This window comes from Leucopleurus acutus (assembly GCF_964270905.1).
Source record: "Leucopleurus acutus genome assembly, chromosome: 9".
Taxonomy (NCBI): Eukaryota; Metazoa; Chordata; class Mammalia; order Artiodactyla; family Delphinidae; genus Leucopleurus; species Leucopleurus acutus.
Genome location: NC_139144.1, coordinates 85,749,031 through 85,767,462, shown reverse-complemented (window position 1 = coordinate 85,767,462; position 18,432 = coordinate 85,749,031). Strand labels below are relative to the sequence as shown.

Here is an 18,432-nt window from a genome sequence, read left to right as displayed (position 1 = left end):
TTAAGAGACCTTTTTGGCTGGAGTAGTAAAGTGGTTCACAAAATGTTCAAAGGTAGGTTTGACTAGATGTGGAGTAGAATTGAAGGTAAGGGAGATCAGTGAAGAATTAAGTATGTGACTAGGCTAATTACTGAAGAATTTTGACAGTAAAAAGAGAGAGGGAAAAGAAGAAAATAACTAGAAGTGAAAGGCACTGTAAAAGTTTTTTTTTTTTCAACATATTAGAAATATGTGTATTCAAAGACTAAGAAGGAAGAAAATAAGTAAGATTTTTTTTGATAGAGATTAGATATCTGATAGAAGTCTTCTTTTTTTCAGTCGCTTTTTAAAAAAGGAAATACAGATACTTTAAATTATTTTTTAACAGAAAAAAAAAGGTTAAGAAAATTGCTACCCTTAATCTCTAACCATTGTTTCTCTTCTGTGTTCTATTCATGAAAAACCTAAGGGTTGGGCTTTCCTGGTGGCGCAGTGGTTAAGAATCCGCCTGCCAATGCAGGGGACACGGGTTCGAGCCCTGGTCCGGGAAGATCCCACATGCCGCGGAGCAAGTAAGCTCGTGCGCCACAACTACTGAGGCTTCGCTCTAGAGCCCGAGTGCCACAACTACTGAGGCTTGCGCGCCTAGAGCCCGTGCTCCACAACAAGAGAAGCCACCGCAATGAGAAGCCCGCACACCACAACAAAGAGAAGCCCCCGGTCGCTGTGCAACTAGAGAAAGCCCGCATGCAGCAATGAAGACCCAGTGCAGCCAAAAATAAAATAAATAAATTTATTTAAAAAAAAAAAACTTAAAAAAACCTAAGGGTTAAGGTTAATCTCAGCTGAAGCCCATGCCCATTTCCTTGAAACTAAACTCTTAATATTTTCTTCCTGGTGACAGAACATTTAGTGGACCTTGTGAATCCAGCTGTTATATATACTTTCTTCCCCGGGAAAGAGAGATTACTAGACTAAAGGGGAAAGAGTACTAGCTCTTTGGAAAGTTGAAATTAGAATTTTCCTGTTCCTGTTTTCTTACAGCATGAAGAAGACTTTGAATTACGGAAAGAACTGATTGGACAGGTGATGAACCAGCTTGGACAGCAACTTGTAAGCCAGCTGCTTCACACGTGCTGCTTCTGTCTCCCCCCATACACCCTACCAGATGTGGCCGAAGTGCTCTGGGAGATCATGCAGGTTGACAGACCGGTAAGATTGTTTTCATAATCTTTTTAAAGGGTTAGGGTTAGGGTTAGTCCCTAACCCTAACAAGTCCTAAACAGTTCCTTGAGAGGCTGACCATAACTTTGAAACCAGTCCTGTTGTATGTTCGTGGAACCTGATTTAGGAATATTGCTAAGTTTAATTGTTAAATGAAGGGGTCTATAGAAGGGTTCTTGAAAATATGTTTGTGTCACTGTCATAGGGTTTATTTATTACCAAAAGTGAATACTAAGCATCGAATTCAGCTATGTGGCTGGCCGGTGAGAAATTTGTTCACTTGTGAGAGATGCCCATATTACAGGTTATTCAAGAAGTGTTAATTCGGGCTTCCCTGGTGGCACAGTGGTTGAGAGTCCGCCTGCTAATGCAGGGGACACGGGTTCGTGCCCTGGTCTGGGAAGATCCCCCATGCCACGGAGCGGCTGGGCCCGTGAGCCATGGCCGCTGAGCCTGTGCGTCTGGAGCCTGTGTTCCGCAATGGGAGACGCCACAACAGTGAGAGGCCCACGTACCGAAAAAAAAAAAAAAAGAAGTGTTAATTCATTTCAGGTTCCTTAAATAGCACTATATGGTTCCTTGGTAATAAATCTAGCCAGAGCATTTGGAGGCATATGCATATAAAACTAGCCTACAATCTATAGCTGGATTTGTTTCCCCTTTGGATTTATTTATATCCTGTTTCAGTTCTTGAACCAGGTTCTTTATCACCTGAGCATGCAAGTTTTTTTTAGGCTATCCAGTAATGTCCAACTAATTTTAGTACTGGGCCACATGATTATAAATCAGGTTGTGTGTACTACATGAAAGTTTTGAGCATAATGGTAACATATAGTGTATAGCCTGTAAATTATTTTTTTAAATGAGGTTTATAATTTGTAATATTAATATAAAAGCAGTTCAGGAAAGTACACAGTTGGACCTAACGTGAGCTGACTTGATTGAACCACAGAAATCCAGATACATAAGTATCTTATAACTTTTAAGTCCATGTACATCTTAATGTTATCTCCTATTTTATATCACTGATTGCAGTTCTTAGCCTCAATTTCAGCAGTTTCACAAAAAAAGAGTACACTTTCACTCTCAGACCCTAATGTTACTGAGCTAAAAGTTCTGCCTAGTCTTGGATTTGTGTGTTCATCTCCAAAATTCAATGATTAGTGTAAATTGTCTTAGGCATATGTATTACTTTATCGTTAGCTCACTCAAATGAAACACAATCACATGTAGGGTAGATGGTAGATGTGTAATGGATTTCTAACATTTTCTCTAGGTTTCTACGTCAGAAACAGCCCCATGAACCTTAACTTTTTTTTTTTTAATTATTTATTTGGTTGCTCCAGGTCTTAGTTGTGGCAGACGGGCTCCTTAGTTGCAGCATGCAAACTCTTGCTTGCGGTATGCATGTGGGATCTAGTTCCCTGACCAGGGATAGAACCTGGGCCCCCTGCATTGGGAGTGCGAAGTCTTAACCATAGCACCACCAGGGAAGTCCCCTCCATGAACCTTAATTCTTACTCATCAAACTCTGTGAAGCTTCTGTGTGGCTTTGGTTTCATCAAATAGCTCTGCAGTTTTTCCATTAGCTCAAGTGCTTCAGGAATGAATAGTACCTGTAGTTCCCTTGCTGGCTGTTCACGACACCTGTTCCATTTCAATCTAATACAGTAGTAGTTTTTGTTTTTCTAAAAAGTATTCTGTGAACCCCTGGGGACCAACAAGTTTATTCCAAACATTATTGATAAGAGAAATAAAATTTCCATACTCTTACTTTTAAATAAATATACTTGGTTTCCAGGTAACAAAAAACTTATTATGTACATTTAACCTTACAAAAAATTTTGGATTTGTAAGCATACAGGTAAGGGCTAAAGAAGAAAATGAGAGCAGCAATTTGGAGCAGGAACAGAAAACAAGTAGCCCTGTGCTCTTAAGTTTACTGTGTACCCACTGAATTGCTAAATTATTTTAAAGTGTTAAAATGGATAACCAACAAGGACCTACTGTATAGCACAGGGAACTCTACTCAATATTCTGTAATAACCTAAATTGGAAAAGAATCTGAAAAAGAATAGATACATGTATATGTATAACTGAATCACTTTGCTGTACACCTGAAACTAACACAACATTGTTAATCAACTATACTCCGATGTAAAATAAAAAATTTTTTTAAAAAGTGGTTTTCTGTAAACACCAACTTAAAACTGAGTTTTTGTAAAGGAACTCTTACATAAATTTAGGTTGTCTATATGCTATAAACTGATTGAAATCGTAACTAAGGATATAAGTCTGAAGAAAATTAACATTCTTGAGCACATTCTCAATCATACATTTTCAAAGTTCAACACAGATTCTTCAGTAGAAGATGACGTACCAGCTTCGTCTCTTGTCTTGAATATTTTGAGAAATAATTGATCTATATCAGTGTGTAAGTTTAAGGCAGACAGCATAATGGTTTGATTTACATATATTGTGAAATGGTTACCACAGTAGGTTCAGCTAACATTCATCTTCTCCTATGGACACAATAAAAAGAAAAGAAGGAAAAAAGGAAAAAAAATTCTCCTGTTGAAAACTCATAGGATTTACTTACTTAACTAGTTCTTATTTATCTTATAACTGGAAGTTTGACCTTTTGACCACTGCCTCCAGTTTCTCTCCCCCCACTTTTTGCCTCTGGTAACCACAAGTCTGATTTCTTTTTCTATGAGTTTTGTTTTGTTTTTCTAGATTCCACATATAAGTGAGATCATACAGTGTTTGTCTTTCTCTAACTTATTTTGCTTACCATATGCCTTTAAGGTCATCCATTTTGTCAGAAATGGTAGGATTTCCTCATTTTTTTTTTTTTAAAATAAATTTATTATTTATTTATTTATTTGGCTGCGTTGGCTCTTCGTTGCTGCATGCGGGCTTTCTCTAGCTGCGGTGAGTGGGGGCTACTCTTTGTTGTGGTGCGCGGGCTTCTCATTGCAGTGGCTTCTCTTGTTGTGGAGCAGTCTCTAGGCTCACGGGCTTCAGTAGTTGTGGCACGCGGGCTCAGTAGTTGTGGCTTGCAGGCTCTAAAGCACAGGCTCAGTAGTTGTGGTGCATGGGCTTAGTTGCTCTGTGGCATGTGGGATCTTCCTGCATCAGGGCTCAAACCCGTGTCCCCTGCATTGGCAGGCGGATTCTTAACCACTGCGCCACCAGGGAAGCCCAGGATTTTTTCGTTTTTTATGGTTGAATAATAATATCCATTGTGTGTACCACATACTGCAACTTCTTTATCCATTCATCTATCCATGGACAGTTAAGGTTGTTTCCATGTCTTGGCTACTGTAAATAATGCTCCTGTGAACATGGGGTGTAGATATCTTTTCGAGTTAGTGTTTTTGTTTCCCTTGGATATATCCCAAAAGTAGAATTGCTGGATCATATGGTATATATGTTTAATTTTTTGAGGATCCTCCGAACTGTTTTCCATGGTGGCTGTATCAATTTACAATCCCACCAACAGTGTACAAGGGTTCCCTTTTCTCCATACCCACGCCAGCACTTGTTATCTCTTATCTTTTTGATCATGACCATGCTAACAGGTGTTAAGATGATATCTCTTTATAGTTTTAATTTGCGTTTTTTTCAGGTACCTGTTGGCCTTTCGTATTTCTTCTTTAGAGAAACATTTATTGAGGTCCTTTGCCCATTTTTTAATTGAGTTATTTGGCTTTTTGCTAGACTGGTATGGGTTCTTTATGTATTTTAGATACTAACCTCTTATCAGGTATATGGTTTGCAAATATTTTTTCCCATTCCTTAGGTTGTCTTTTTACTTTGTTGATGATTTCTTTTGCTGTGCAGAAGCTTTTAGATTGATGTAATTTCACTTGTTTATTTTTATTTTGCTGGTTGTGCTTTAGGTGTCGCGGCCAAAAAATCATTATCAAGACCCATGTCAGAATGCTTTAGGCCTTTGTATTCTTCTGGGAGTTTCATGGTTTCAGGTCTTACATTTAGTCTTTAATCCATTTTGAGTTACTTTTTGTGAGTGGTGAAAGGCATGAGTCCAGTTTCTTTCTTCTACATGCGAGTATGCAATTATCCCAGCACTATTTATTGAAAAGGCAGTCATTTCTACATTGGGTATTCTCATCTCCTTTGTCAAATATTAGTTGACAGAATATAGTTTAGTTTCTTACTGTTTTTGTTTTGGGGGATACTTATAGTTAACTCATGGGTCGTTTTGGATGCCAAAGCTTTGTCAGTTAAGGGTTCATTCATGCTGTTTGCCTCTGCTTGTTTTTGTCTGAGTAGAATGTTGTCTTCTACTCAAAAGGGGCAACACTTGGAGAATTATGCAGTACTTTTTAAGCATTTGTAGTGGAATATTTACTTTTGCTCTGGTCTATTGTGTTCATAAATTAACAATGGGAAAACACATAATGTAAAAAATTTAGGTATAAAAAAGTTATTTTACAACTGAAAACTGTGACCAAGGCATACATCCTACTTAAGAAAGGCATGAAGAAAAATTAGAGCTTTTTCAAAGAATAACAATTCAAATGAAAATAAGAACCCAGAGGAAGTCTCTAGAATTTTGATTTTTAAGTTTGCTCCCACTCCCCTTCCTCTTCAGTTTTTGTACACATGAAAGATATAAAGAGACTATACTCAGATGTAAGTAAATTGTTTTAAAGAGCAACAAGAGGGACTTCCCTGGTGGTCCAGTGGTTAAGACTCCATCCACACTTCCATTGCAAGGGGCATGGGTTCCATCCCTAGTCAGGGAACTAAGATCCTGCATGCCGTGTGGCCAAAAAAAAAGAAAAATAAGAAAAGAGCAATAAGAGTGAGCAAAAAAAAAAAAGAATTTTCTAACCCACAGAACAGGCAGGTATCACAAAGGAACTGACTGGCTATGACCCCTACTGAGAGAGGTGACCTTAAAATCCTTAAGATTCTGGATTCATATTACGTGTATGCACTTTTTTAAATGTTTACTTACTATACTTTTTGTCCCTGCTCTTTCTGGTACCTGAACTTTTGCTTTGGATTGCCTTCGATCTCTAAGCTCAACAGTTTTCTGGCGGCTGTTTAATTTTTAAAATACATAAGTTTAATGACAGAAACAGAACAATAGCTTTATCCAGAAGCAACTTCATTTCCAAGGTTGAAAGGCTCTGTCTGAAATGATGCCTGCTGCCCCCTTGAAGGGAGTCTAGGCATGCCTTTGTAGGCTGTTCCAACCCGCAGTGGGTTGGAAGGCCAGAAATAGTACTTCTATTAAGTCCTTTTCTTGCTTCCAAGTTTGGGGAGCTAATGCTACTAAGGAAAAAACATGTGGGTTTTGGTTATCACCTGTAGGATCTCAGTTTGGTAAGCCCTGCCTTCTTTTAAAACGCTTCTTCCTCTTCTTTGTACAGACTTTTTGTCGATGGTTAGAGAATTCCTTGAAAGGTTTGCCAAAGGAGACAACCGTGGGAGCTGTCACAGTGACACACAAACAACTTACAGATTTCCACAAACAAGTCACTAGGTGAGTGATGATCAGCAGCAGGGGTATGCAGAAAAAATATCTTTGTTTTTTATACCAACTTAGTTATAGATATACCCAGGAGTATTTTTTTGTGTGTCTTTGTAAATTCAAAGTTTTGTGTCTGTTTAGCCTTGAATTGCACAAATTGGCATTGGAAACCAATCTGGGGGAAAGTATCACCATGGTGTACATGTGTGCCTCAGTTTTATTGTATTATACATATCCTGATGTTCTTCCAAAAGAACAGTGCGTTGAACAGCCCACTACCCTTCAGGAAATCTGTCTGTATCTTTTTAAAGTCCTTCCCAGTTCTTATCTGTATTCAGGGGTCTAGAATGCAGGTGTCTGAATAGGTGAAGCATTGGTTGTAAAATATTATAGAGTGATGTGGACTGCAGTGAATTAGGAAATTTTTGCTGTGCCTAAAGATATTCAAATTCTAATTTAATTCAGGCCAACCAAAACATCTCTCTGGGATGCATTAGGCCCATGAGCCACTTGCTTACAGCTTAGTTAAAATGTTAAGTTGTACATGTGTGGGTTTTTTTTTTTTTTTTACTATAAACGTAATAAACATTTTAAATATACCTACATAGTCTTCCTAATTACAGTTTTATAGCTATAAGGTGTTGATTGATTTCCTTATAGTGCCTCTATTAATTTTCATTTTTTCAGTATTATGGATAATATTGAATGTCTAGCCTTTTCCTTCTTTTGATTATTTTCCTTAAAATGCAATCACTGAATCAGAAGTTATGAGACTTTTATGGTCCTTGATAGTATTAATGACAACAACTTAAATTGGATTTTGTAACTGTGTGTTACCTTCCTCTGATATTCCTTTTTCTATGTAGAGTCTTTAGAATTTTGACTAAATTTTAGGCAATGGCTTATATTCATACAATTGTGGAACGATTTATAGGTCCAAGAATGAGTTGTTGCAGTGAGCTTGGTAATGGTGAAAAAGAAGAAGGAAAAAAATGCATTTGATGATACAGAAAAATATATGATATAAAGGGAAAAAAATAACAATTTTGTATAACCCAACTTGCTCTTAAAATGTTTTTTAATTTTGATAAAATACATGCAAAATTTACTGTCTTAACCTTTTTTTTAAAACCATTTTTAAGTGAACTGCTCAGTAGTGTTAAGTACATTCACATTGTTGTGGGATTAATCGCCAGAACTTTTTCGTCTTGCAAAACTGAAAGTATACTTATTAAACAACTCCCCATATCTCCCTCCCTCCAGCCCCTAGCAACCATCGTTCTACTTTCTAAGTTTGACTATTCTAGATACCTCATATAAGTGAAATCATACAGTTTTGTACTTTTGTGACTGATTTAGCATAATGTCCTTAAGGTTCACTCATGTTGTAGCAGGTATCAGAATTTCCTTCCTTTCAAAGGCTGAATAACACTCCATTGTATGTATATATACTATCTTATTTATCCATTCATCCTTTGATGGACATTTGGTTGATTCTGCCTCTTGGCTATTGTGAATAATGCTGCCATGAACATGAGTGTACAAATGTCATTTCAAGACCCCACTTTCAGTTCTTTTGGATATATACCCAGAAGTGGAATTGCTGGATTACATGGCAGTTCTATGTTTAATTTTTTTTGCAGAACCACCATACTGTTTTCCATAGCAGCTATACCATTTTGCATTCCCACCAATGGTGCACAAGGTTCTAATTTCTCCATATCTATTTTATTTTTGTTGCCTGTGCTTTTGGTGTTACATTCAAGGAATCATTACAAAATACAGTATCATGAAGCTTTTCCCCTATGTTTTCTTCTGAAAGTTTTATACTTTTGGTCTTACATTTATGTCTTTGATCCATTTTGAGATAATTTTTATATGTGATGTATGTTAAGGGTCTGACTTCATCCTTTTGCAGTTTTCCCTGCACTGTCCTTTTTTCATTGAATGGTCTTGGTACCCTTATTGAAAAATCATTTGACCATATACGTAAGGGATTTATTTCTGGGCTCTCTATTCTATCCCAGTGGTCTATGTATCTGTCTTTATATCAGTCCTGTACTGTTTTGATTATTATGGCTTTGAATAAGTTTTGAAATTGGTAAATTGAGACCTCCAGCTTTGTTCTTTTTCAAGAGTATTTTGGCTATTCGCAGTCCCTCGAAATTTCATATGAATTTTTTTTTCACTCTAATCCTAGGTTTATTCAACACAATCCTTTTACTCTACACAACAAAGTACAAACACGATATTATCTAAAATGCTACAGAGTTACAAAACTCAAAACAGAAAATGTATAGTACTGACTATACATTAAAAGCCAAAGAAGCAATGTACACGTTGCCAAGGTAACTGCATGACCATGGTGAAAACCAGCACAACTGGGAGAACTGTGTTCATATGAATTTTAGGATAGATTTTTCTATTTCCACAAAAAAATGTCGTTAGGATTTTTGATTGGGATTACATTGAATCTGATCACTTTGTATAGTATTGACACCTTTAATAATATTAGGCTTTCCAGTGCACGAACATGAGATGTTTTTCCGTTTATTGGTATCTTTTTTTTTTTTTTTTTTTGTGGTACATGGGCCTCTCACTGTTGTGGCCTCTTCCGTTGCGGAGCACAGGCTCAGTGGCCATGGCTCACGGGCCTAGCCGCTCTGTGGCATGTGGGATCTTCCTGGACCGGGGCATGAACCCATGTCCCCTGCATCGGCAGGTGGACTCTCAACCACTGCGCCATCAGGGAAGCCCCGTTTATTGGTATCTTTAATTTCTTTCAGCAACGTTGTATAGCTTAAGTATTTTATTCTTTTTGGTGCTGTTGTAAATGAACCAACTTGTACTTTTAAAAGCTATTCTATGTGATATATATATATGCAAGCTACTTTATTATGAATAGTAAATTTCTGAAAAGATACATAACTAGAACTTTTCATTTCATAACCTGCGCTATTTGCATTTTTTTCATGAGCATGGTATGCTTTTACAATTAAAACCAGACCTAGTTTTCTGGGTTGTTTTGTTTTTATGCGGTACGCGGGCCTCTTACTGCTGTGGCCTCTCCCGTTGCGGAGCACAGGCTCCGGACGCGCAGGCTCAGAGGCCATGGCTCACGGGCCCAGCCGCTCCGCGGCACATGGGATCCTCCCGGACCGGGGCACGAACCCGTGTCCCCTGCATCAGCAGGCAGACTCTCAAACACCGCGCCACCAGGGAAGCCCCCAGACCTAGTTTTTAAAAGGGAGAGAAAATTAAATGCTAATCTTTTTTTCTGAGAATTGATTTCTTGTCACTCTCCAAAATGGTTTACTTTCTTATTCCCAAGAGTTTCCAGTAATTCTGTTAATGGTAAAATCCCAAATCTTTGAGTGCTGTTTTTTTGTAGTTTACTAAGTGGCCTAACTTCATGTCCCGGAAGTAACTGACTTTGGGCCATAGATCAAGTGACATGCATGACTTTAAAATAGCATGTGACTGCCTTCATGACACATTTTGCCAAAAGAGTGGATTTCCCCTCTACTAGGTAGGCATATATTTATTGGGATGACCTTAAAAATCTATTTTATCTTTTTTTACTATGAATCTTCCCAGTAGAAGTAATATTGTATCTACAAACTGTCTCAGGGGAAAGAAGTATAACAGTTGCTTCTCCCTGCTTCTGTTTTGCTCTGTTTTATCTAGTGTTGTTCATTAGAAGGGCAGGATCATATTGGCTCTAGATTAGAGCGAATGAGAGCCTGAGGAGAACCCTCAAAGGAGGACTGGGCTTAGAGTCAAGGCTGTAGGTTTGAATCTTGCCACTTACTGTTACTTTGCAGCTTATTTATCTGTAAAATAGGGTTAGTAATACCTATCTCATAGGGTTATTGTGAAATACCAAGTGGAAATTTAAAGACGATCTGGTACATAGTAGGTGGTCAGTTAACTTTTTCCTTGGAGAAGAACCTGCCAGAATGTCATTACATACTTGCAAAACTAGCTAGAGCATGTCTCCTTCAGCTCTAAGGCAACCTCCCACACATTCTGGAATAAGTTTCCACCAAGCTCATATTTCCTCACCCAGGCCAATATATGACAGGTAGAAACAAAGTGTAAGTCTGAAATAAAAGTCATGGACATTCTATAGTGTAAGGAAAATCTTGAGGCTAGGAAGATGAACCCAAATAATGTATTGCTTTGAACAAAAATATCTGTGATCTTTGTCCTGTGATATGGGGCAATAAGGTATTTACCATCCTGGACTACTTGATCTCTTACTGCTAAACAAGTTTTGCAGCTCCTCCTGTAGTAGGCTGTGACATAATGGTGGGAAATGAACAGAAGTAAGAGGTAATGTTGAGGTGCTAGAGAAAGGATTTGAGATTGCTCAGCTCCTCTTAGTAATTCTCTTTCTCTGGTATGTGTATTGCCCTTGAACCTTCTGTTCCATGCATGACTCAGTCTCCCTTTCGGTTTTAAGGTCCTGTTACTCCTGCCTCAACATGCTACTTTGTTTGCCATCCTAGCAGGGAGGGTAAACTGGTTCAGTGTCATTTCAGCAAGTCCAAGCCTGTTTCTCAAATGGTACTGGTAATTAATTAATTTCCTGGCATTTTTAGTTGGCTAACTTGAAGAAAGCTGGAATTTTTCATTCTGAAATATCATTCTTGCTTTCCAAATACCACTAATCATGTCTAGAAGAAATTTTGCCATCATTTCCCATTTTCCTGTCTTGGTATTTATTCTGTGACTATCACTTGCATGAGGATCTCAAGATAAAAAGACATGCATGGGGAGCATTGACACTAGAATGGGCCAGTATGGGGGTGTCTTCTTGCTGAAGTCATTAGTTAGAGCTTGGTTACTCTCCATTATGCACATCAGATGAAAAGGGCTGCATTTCTCAGCGCACCACTAGGATTACGGGGCTTGAGGAATAGTGACCATAAAATTACTCAAAAGTATAGTGGAAGGCTCTTGGGCATATATCTGGAGAAAACTATAATTCGAAAAGATACATGCACCCCAATACATGCAATAGTGCAGTAGTTCATAGGAGCGCTATTTACAATAGCCAAGACACAGAAGCCACCTAAATGTCCATGTAAAGATGAATGGATAAAGATGTGATATATACATAATAGGGTACTACTCAGCCATAAAAAAGAATGAAATAATGCCATTTGCAGCAACATGGATAGACCTAGAGATTATCGTACTAAGTAAGTCAGAAAGAGAAAGACAAATACCATATGATATCACTTATGTGTGGAGTCTAATGACACAAATGAACTTAATTACAAAACAGAAACAGACTCACAGACATAGAGAACAGACATGATTACCAAAGGGGAAAGGGATCAGGGAGGGATAAATTACTAGCATAGCATTGTAAATCAACTATACTTGGATTATTTAAAATTTAAAAAAAAGGGCTTCCCCGGTGGCTCAGTGGTTGAGAGTCCGCCTGCCGATGCAGGAGACACGGGTTCATGCCCCGGTCTGGGAGGATCCCATGTGCCGCAGAGCGGCTGGGCCCGTGAGCCATGGCCACTGAGCCTGCGCATCCAGAGCCTGTGCTCCGCAACGGGAGAGGCCACAACAGTGAGAGGCCCGCGTACTGAAAAAAATAAATTAATTTTTAAAAAAAAAGTATAGGAGGGATTGGGATGGTGGGACTAGAAGCCAGAAAATAGAACCTACAAAAATAGTGGCAGTTTTGAATGAATGAATGAATATAAATAAATAAGTGTAAATGAATATAAAAACAACCCAGAAATATTAAGTGCCGGGAGGACTGAGGCAGAAACAGAAAATAGTTCTAGTTTTTAAGGAGGTTTGTTTGTTTGTTTGTTTAAAAATCTATTTCTTTGGGCTTAATCACCAGGGACACTTAAGTTAAACATTTGCTGATTGACACCAGAGCAGTTGCTGACAGGATTGGGAGCAGAAGCTGAGTTGATTCAAGAGATTGTGGCCTATCGCTCATTTCACCATGTCTCACCACAGTTCTCCTGTACTTGAATTTTGGTTTCAATACTTTTTCTCATGTTACGAAAGAGGCTAAGAGTGGAGTTATCATTTCTCTTCCAGATTTAACCACGATTTCTGGTTGAAGAAGGGTAGTATTGAACGACATGTAAGGCATTAAGATAGCAAAAGAATCTTGAGTCTCCAGCATTATCCTAAGTTTATCTCTTTCCTGTCGTCTTAGTCCCTTATAATAATACACCACACAGTGACTTCTCTGGGGTTACGTATCTTCCACCTTCGTGACATTGGGAAGCAGGAGTGATCGGGCTCACTCACCAAGGCTGCCTCCTTATAGTCATTATTGATTCGGAAATAGAGAAATGTAATGCTTTTATTGAGGCATGTTAAATTCACAGAGCAAATGGCAGAATTACAATAAAACTAGAAGACCTTCTTTACTTTCCTTACATTTTTAGGATGGAGGGAGACTAGAAGAAAGCCTCTGTTGATTCAAGTCCTAGGTCTAAATCAAGGTTCTTAGTGATGTTTCAGACCTTATAATAGCTGGGGAAATCCAGATGTAGGCTCTTAAGGAGATAGCTCTTATTACTTTCTTTTATGTTGAATCACTGTTAGTGGTTCCTTCCCTGACTTTTAACCATTACAAGAAAGAGAGAGAGCTTTCTTCTGACATTGAATGCTAGGCTATAGGCTGTGCTGCCTTAATTTTTCTGAGCCAAAGAGAGGGCCACAGAAGGGTAAGCATATTAGGATGTGCTTTCTTTTCCACTGTTTTTAGCTTAGCCTCATGTTCAGTTACCAAAAACTATTATGAAGACTGACAAAAAAGAATGAAGCTGGCATCAGCTGGTTTCTTGATGACAATCTTAGATAAAGGAAGCCTTTTGAAAAAACAGGGTCAAATGAATATTGGGCTGTTCGTGCCACCTAGGCATCTCATTGCTTGCCTGAGGACCAAGACCTGCTTCCTCCTCCTCCCTTTCTTCATGCCTTAACCCTTTCCTCTCTCCTCTCCCTCCTCCTCCCACAGGAGGAAACCTTGAGCAGCCTGTTCAACTAGAAAATCGCTTATTGAGACTCACTTTCTGGACTGGGCTTTATAAACAAAATCTGCTCTTGGGAAAGAATGAGGGAACCAGGGTACCTAAGTTAGCTCAGCTCATAGAGTTAAAATGATCAACCTTAGGTGAATATGCTTGCTTTTTTACTTTGAGGGTTCTGGCTTTCTTTTATTTATGTCAAGGACTTTAACCAGGTTTTGTTGGTTTTTTGGCCACGGGATTTTAGTTCCCCGACCAGGGATTGAACCCGTGCCCCTTACAGTGGAAGCACAGAGTCTTTTTTTTTTTTTTTTTAATTTATTTATTTATGGCTGCATTGGGTCTTTGTTGCTGTGTGCAGGCTTTCTCTAGTTGTGGCGAGCAGAAGCTACTCTTTGTTGCAGTGCGCGGGCTTCTCATTGTGGTGGCTTCTCTTGTTGTGGCGCACAGGCTCAGTAGTTGTGGCGCACGGGCTTAGTTGCTCCGCAGCATGTGGAATCTTCCTGGACCAGGGCGCGAACCCACATCCCCTGCATTGGCAGGCGGATTCTTAACCACTGCGCCACCAGAGAAGTCCGAAGCGCAGAGTCTTAACCACTGGACCGCCAGGGAATAGCCAAGTTTTCTTGTTGTAGCAGCCTACATTTGTCAAATACTATTTTATTCACTGTTCTATTATCCTAAGCACTTTACATATAGGAATTGATTTAATCTTCAGAACATCATGGGGTAGATAATGGATGAGGAAACTGAGGCAGATTGGTAACTTGCTCAAGGACACAGTGAAACCAAGATTCAGACCTAAGCAGTTTTTCTCCAACGCCCACTCTTTAACAACCACACAGCTTATAATTATTCTCATGTACAATAGTTAATATTTACTCTTGAGTTACAGAAAGATTGAAAGCGGGGTCAAGAGATGATGGAGAGAGCAGAGCTGGGACAGTTCTCGGTATACCTCAAGGTTGTGGTTACTTTTCAACATATTATATCTTTCTCATCAGTCAGGGACCAACCTACCTTTTCTTTTCTAGTGCTGAGGAATGTAAACAAGTTTGCTGGGCCTTGCGAGACTTCACCAGGTTGTTTCGATAGCTCATACTCCTGCACTGTGCCTGTCACCCAGGTGAGTGGTATATAGTTCCCAGCTTTTCCCCTGGCTGTTGGGAGTACTTGGGGATAGGCGTAGGTTTTTAATGCCCATCATGGGACTAGTACTATAGCTAGAGTCAGGGAAGGACTTAACAGTTTAATGCTGCTGCACAGCTGAGAAATGCACAGGCCTGCTTTTCTTGGGTCAAGGCAGCCAAATAATTGTCAGCTTCTTTTGGATGCCAGTTTTACCCCCATAAGAAAGTTATTGTTGCAGAATATCTCAAAAAGAAAATTCCTCCCCTCTTCTCTTTACAGATATTTCTAGCATGGTAAGTATGTGTGGTAACAAATGAATATTTTTCAACCTGGCAACTTTGGTGAAAACAGTGCTGACCTAAAGTAGACCATGATACATGGCACTGCCTTCCTAAAACTGATCTTTCAGATTTGATAAATAAAGATGCTTGTTCTTATCATTTTTTACAATTTTAACGCTGAAATGCTACGTTTTTGACCAAGGCAGGAGGTAAAGGAAAAGAGCTAGCCTCTGTGTCTAGCCCCTGATCATCAGTTTTCTCCATTTGCTTCTGATTCTGAAGTAAAGCAAGAAGCTTAGCTGAGGAAGGAAAGGACTGGGTGGTGGGGTCTGGGTGCCAGTTTCTTGACTGAAAGAAGAAAGGCATCTCTCCTGTAAGCCCACCCTTTGATGTCTTAAGCAGAATTTATTCTCCCTGGAGGCAATTCTCGATGAATGTGCAGCCCTCTCACTGGTGGTTTTGTGATTAAATGAATTTGCGGGTGAAGATGCTGTTAAGCAATGCCTCACCATACCAGAAATTATTTCTAAACTTTGGTTCTTTGATGAGTAGTGATATCATTTGGGATCCTCAGGTTTTGCAGTGTCTGTAATAGTAGAGTCTAAATCAGTGGCTCTTAAACCTTTTCTTAGTAGGCAAAGCCTTCTTTCAAAATAAAATCTTGCATGAAACCCCAATACTTTAAAAGACTTAAATGGAGGTTTTCTGGTTGGCTTTGGAGTGGGCAGCCTGGACCTGCTGGCTTACTCTTTACCCCCACATATTATCACTGAGGACACTCAGAATTGGAAAAGCACCACAGACGGTATTTCATTAAAACAGTAGCTCCTTTAAAATCACAAGTGAAAAAATCCAACTTCTTCTTTTTTTTTTTTTTTAAACTGAGTTCTTACAGCGGAGGCCAGAATGAGGCGCCTGAGCAAGTATAGAAACTTCTGTCTTGAGGTTGACTTTCTGAAGTATTTGCTGTCTCCTGGACCACAGTTATTGACTGTCTTCTCTCTTTTGTCAGGAATGTCTTTTTTAATTAGAAGACAGGAAGAAAACAAAAATCAGACTGTGTCCCACAATCAGAAACCTCCATTGTGGCAGAGGGGCCTTCACCGCCACCAGGGCCTCCCGCCAGACAGGGAGAGACTCCAGCCTTCCAAGGCCATCCTGAGGAGTTCCTGTTTGGGGGTGTGAGGGAAAATCAGCGCGGTTTAAAAAAGATGGCTGCGGCCTGTGCAGCGTGGTGGGAGGTGAGCTGGTTTCCTGGTGAACTTGTTTCTAAAAGGAAAAATAATTTTAAAGAAATAAAAAAGAAAAAAAAAAAAGGAAAACTAAACTGAAATCAGAACTGAAACATTCTCCTGGTAGCAAATGACATGCACACATACGTACACGTACCTACACACACATGCACACACACACATGCTAACATGCATGTGTGCACACAGAAAAATAAAAGTACAAAACTTTCTGTGAAACAAAAACGTTTACTTAGGGAAGGTGGGAATTCAAATGAATTAAATAACTGCAATTGGAAGGAAAGGGTCAGGATCATCTCTTAAGGTTTTCTGCTGTTTTGTCCTTTCCTTCTCTCCCACCCTCTCTTCTTTCCCTTTCCCCCTCCCCCTCCTCTTTTAATGAAAGTTAGTAGAAATTTTTCCTACTGTCCCAACTGTTTTCTTCTCACCTTTAGAATTCTTCAGACAAGGAGAAATAAGCAAGGAGCCTGTTCTGTTTTATATCATGGTCATATCAATGATACTAGGAACTGCCAGGGCCAAAATTCATGTATATCCCCATCCTGACCCTATTCAGTCTCTTAAGTCCACTTCCCACCTACACTGGGTTGTCGTCATCTTTGGAGAGAAGAGCCAAAATTAGGGTGAGTGGGATATAAATATATATTCTAAGTTGTAGTTTTTTTAAGATTTTTTTTTAATTAATTTTTCACCCATAGACATGAGAGAGGAAAACAGAGAGTGGGAGAATGGAAAAAAGTGTTTACAGGGCTAACTGTAGTTTACTAAAAAATGCAGAAATTATTTGACTTCATGGGGAGTGAGGCAGAATAGGGAGGCCCAAAGCCAGTCCTAATATTTTAAAGGAGTTGCAGCCCTGCACAGGCATTAGGTATTAGGGCACTGTTCTGTCTGGTGTTGTAGCCATCACAAGAACAAATCAACAGCAACCAAAAAAAAAACCAATAAATTTTAAAAATTTAATCAGTGTTTGTTTTTACTTCATTTCACTGCCTCATAGATCTGAAATGGTACGGCTAAACCTCCTGAGTGAATAGTCTTAGCTGTTCTCTAATAGGCATCTGGGTACAGAGTTTGAAATTCAGGCCCCCGCCATTACTGCCCCAGACCCTTCATATTTCAGGGGAGTGGCTCTTTCTGCATCTTTTATTCTTCTGGTTTACCCTAAAACTCCTCCTGCTACATTCTGTCCTTTCATATGGCCTCAGTGGGAAGGAGGTTGGGTGACTTGGCATATTAAACAAAATGTAGCATATTCTTTTTACAGTGGGCACCCAAGTAGATTGTTTCCTAACCTACTGAGTACTTATCTGATCTTAAAAAAAACAACCCCGTAATGAAGTATCATTGACATGCAATAAGCTGTACATGTTTAAGGTTTACATGTTTACATGTTTAAGGTATACAGTTGATAAGCTTTGACATAGGATACACCTGTGTATGTATGTATGTAAAAAATTATTATTTTTTTAATTAATTAATTTTATTTATTTATTTTTGGCTGTGTTGGGTAATAGCCTTCCCTGGTGGTGCAGTGGTTAAGAATCCGCCTGCCAATACAGGGGACACGGGTTCGAGCCCTGGTCCGGGAAGATCCCACATGCCGCGGAGCAAGTAAGCCCGTGTGCCACAACTACTGAGCCTGCGCTATAGAGCCCGCGAGCCACAACTACTGAGCCCGTGTGCCACAAGTACTGAAGCCCACGCGCCTAGAGCCCATGCTCCACAACAAGAGAAAAGATAGTGAACATACCCTTTACTCCCAAAAGTTTCTTCGTGCCTCTTCCCACCCTTTCCCATGCCCAAGTAGCCACTGATCTGCTTTCCATCACTGTGAATTAGTTTGCGTTTTCTTGAGTTTTATATAAATGAGATCACACAGTATATTATAGTAATTGGGCTTTGAGCTAATAACCTTGACCACAGAGTTGCATCTAGTATTTGGAATCCATGAAACAAACCTCCCTGCATAACATCAGTGGTACTCAGAGTTTGATTCTCTAAAAAGGCAATATTGGAAGGGGAGGAAAAAACTTGAA

General features: G+C 39.3%; 1 protein-coding gene across 1 annotated transcript in view; it reads left to right on the top strand.

Moving 5' to 3' along the window:
- Positions 1 to 17,445, top strand: part of TNPO3 (transportin 3) — an 82,926-nt gene extending 65,481 nt beyond the window's left edge. The window contains exons 20-23 of the mRNA XM_082847032.1: positions 1,024 to 1,191; positions 6,612 to 6,724; positions 14,766 to 14,857; positions 16,156 to 17,445. Of these exons, the coding sequence (XP_082703158.1) occupies positions 1,024 to 1,191; positions 6,612 to 6,724; positions 14,766 to 14,826 (342 nt within the window). The 3' untranslated portion in view covers positions 14,827 to 14,857; positions 16,156 to 17,445. The remainder of the gene's footprint in view (positions 1 to 1,023; positions 1,192 to 6,611; positions 6,725 to 14,765; positions 14,858 to 16,155) is intronic.
- Positions 17,446 to 18,432: the final 987 nt, after the last annotated feature.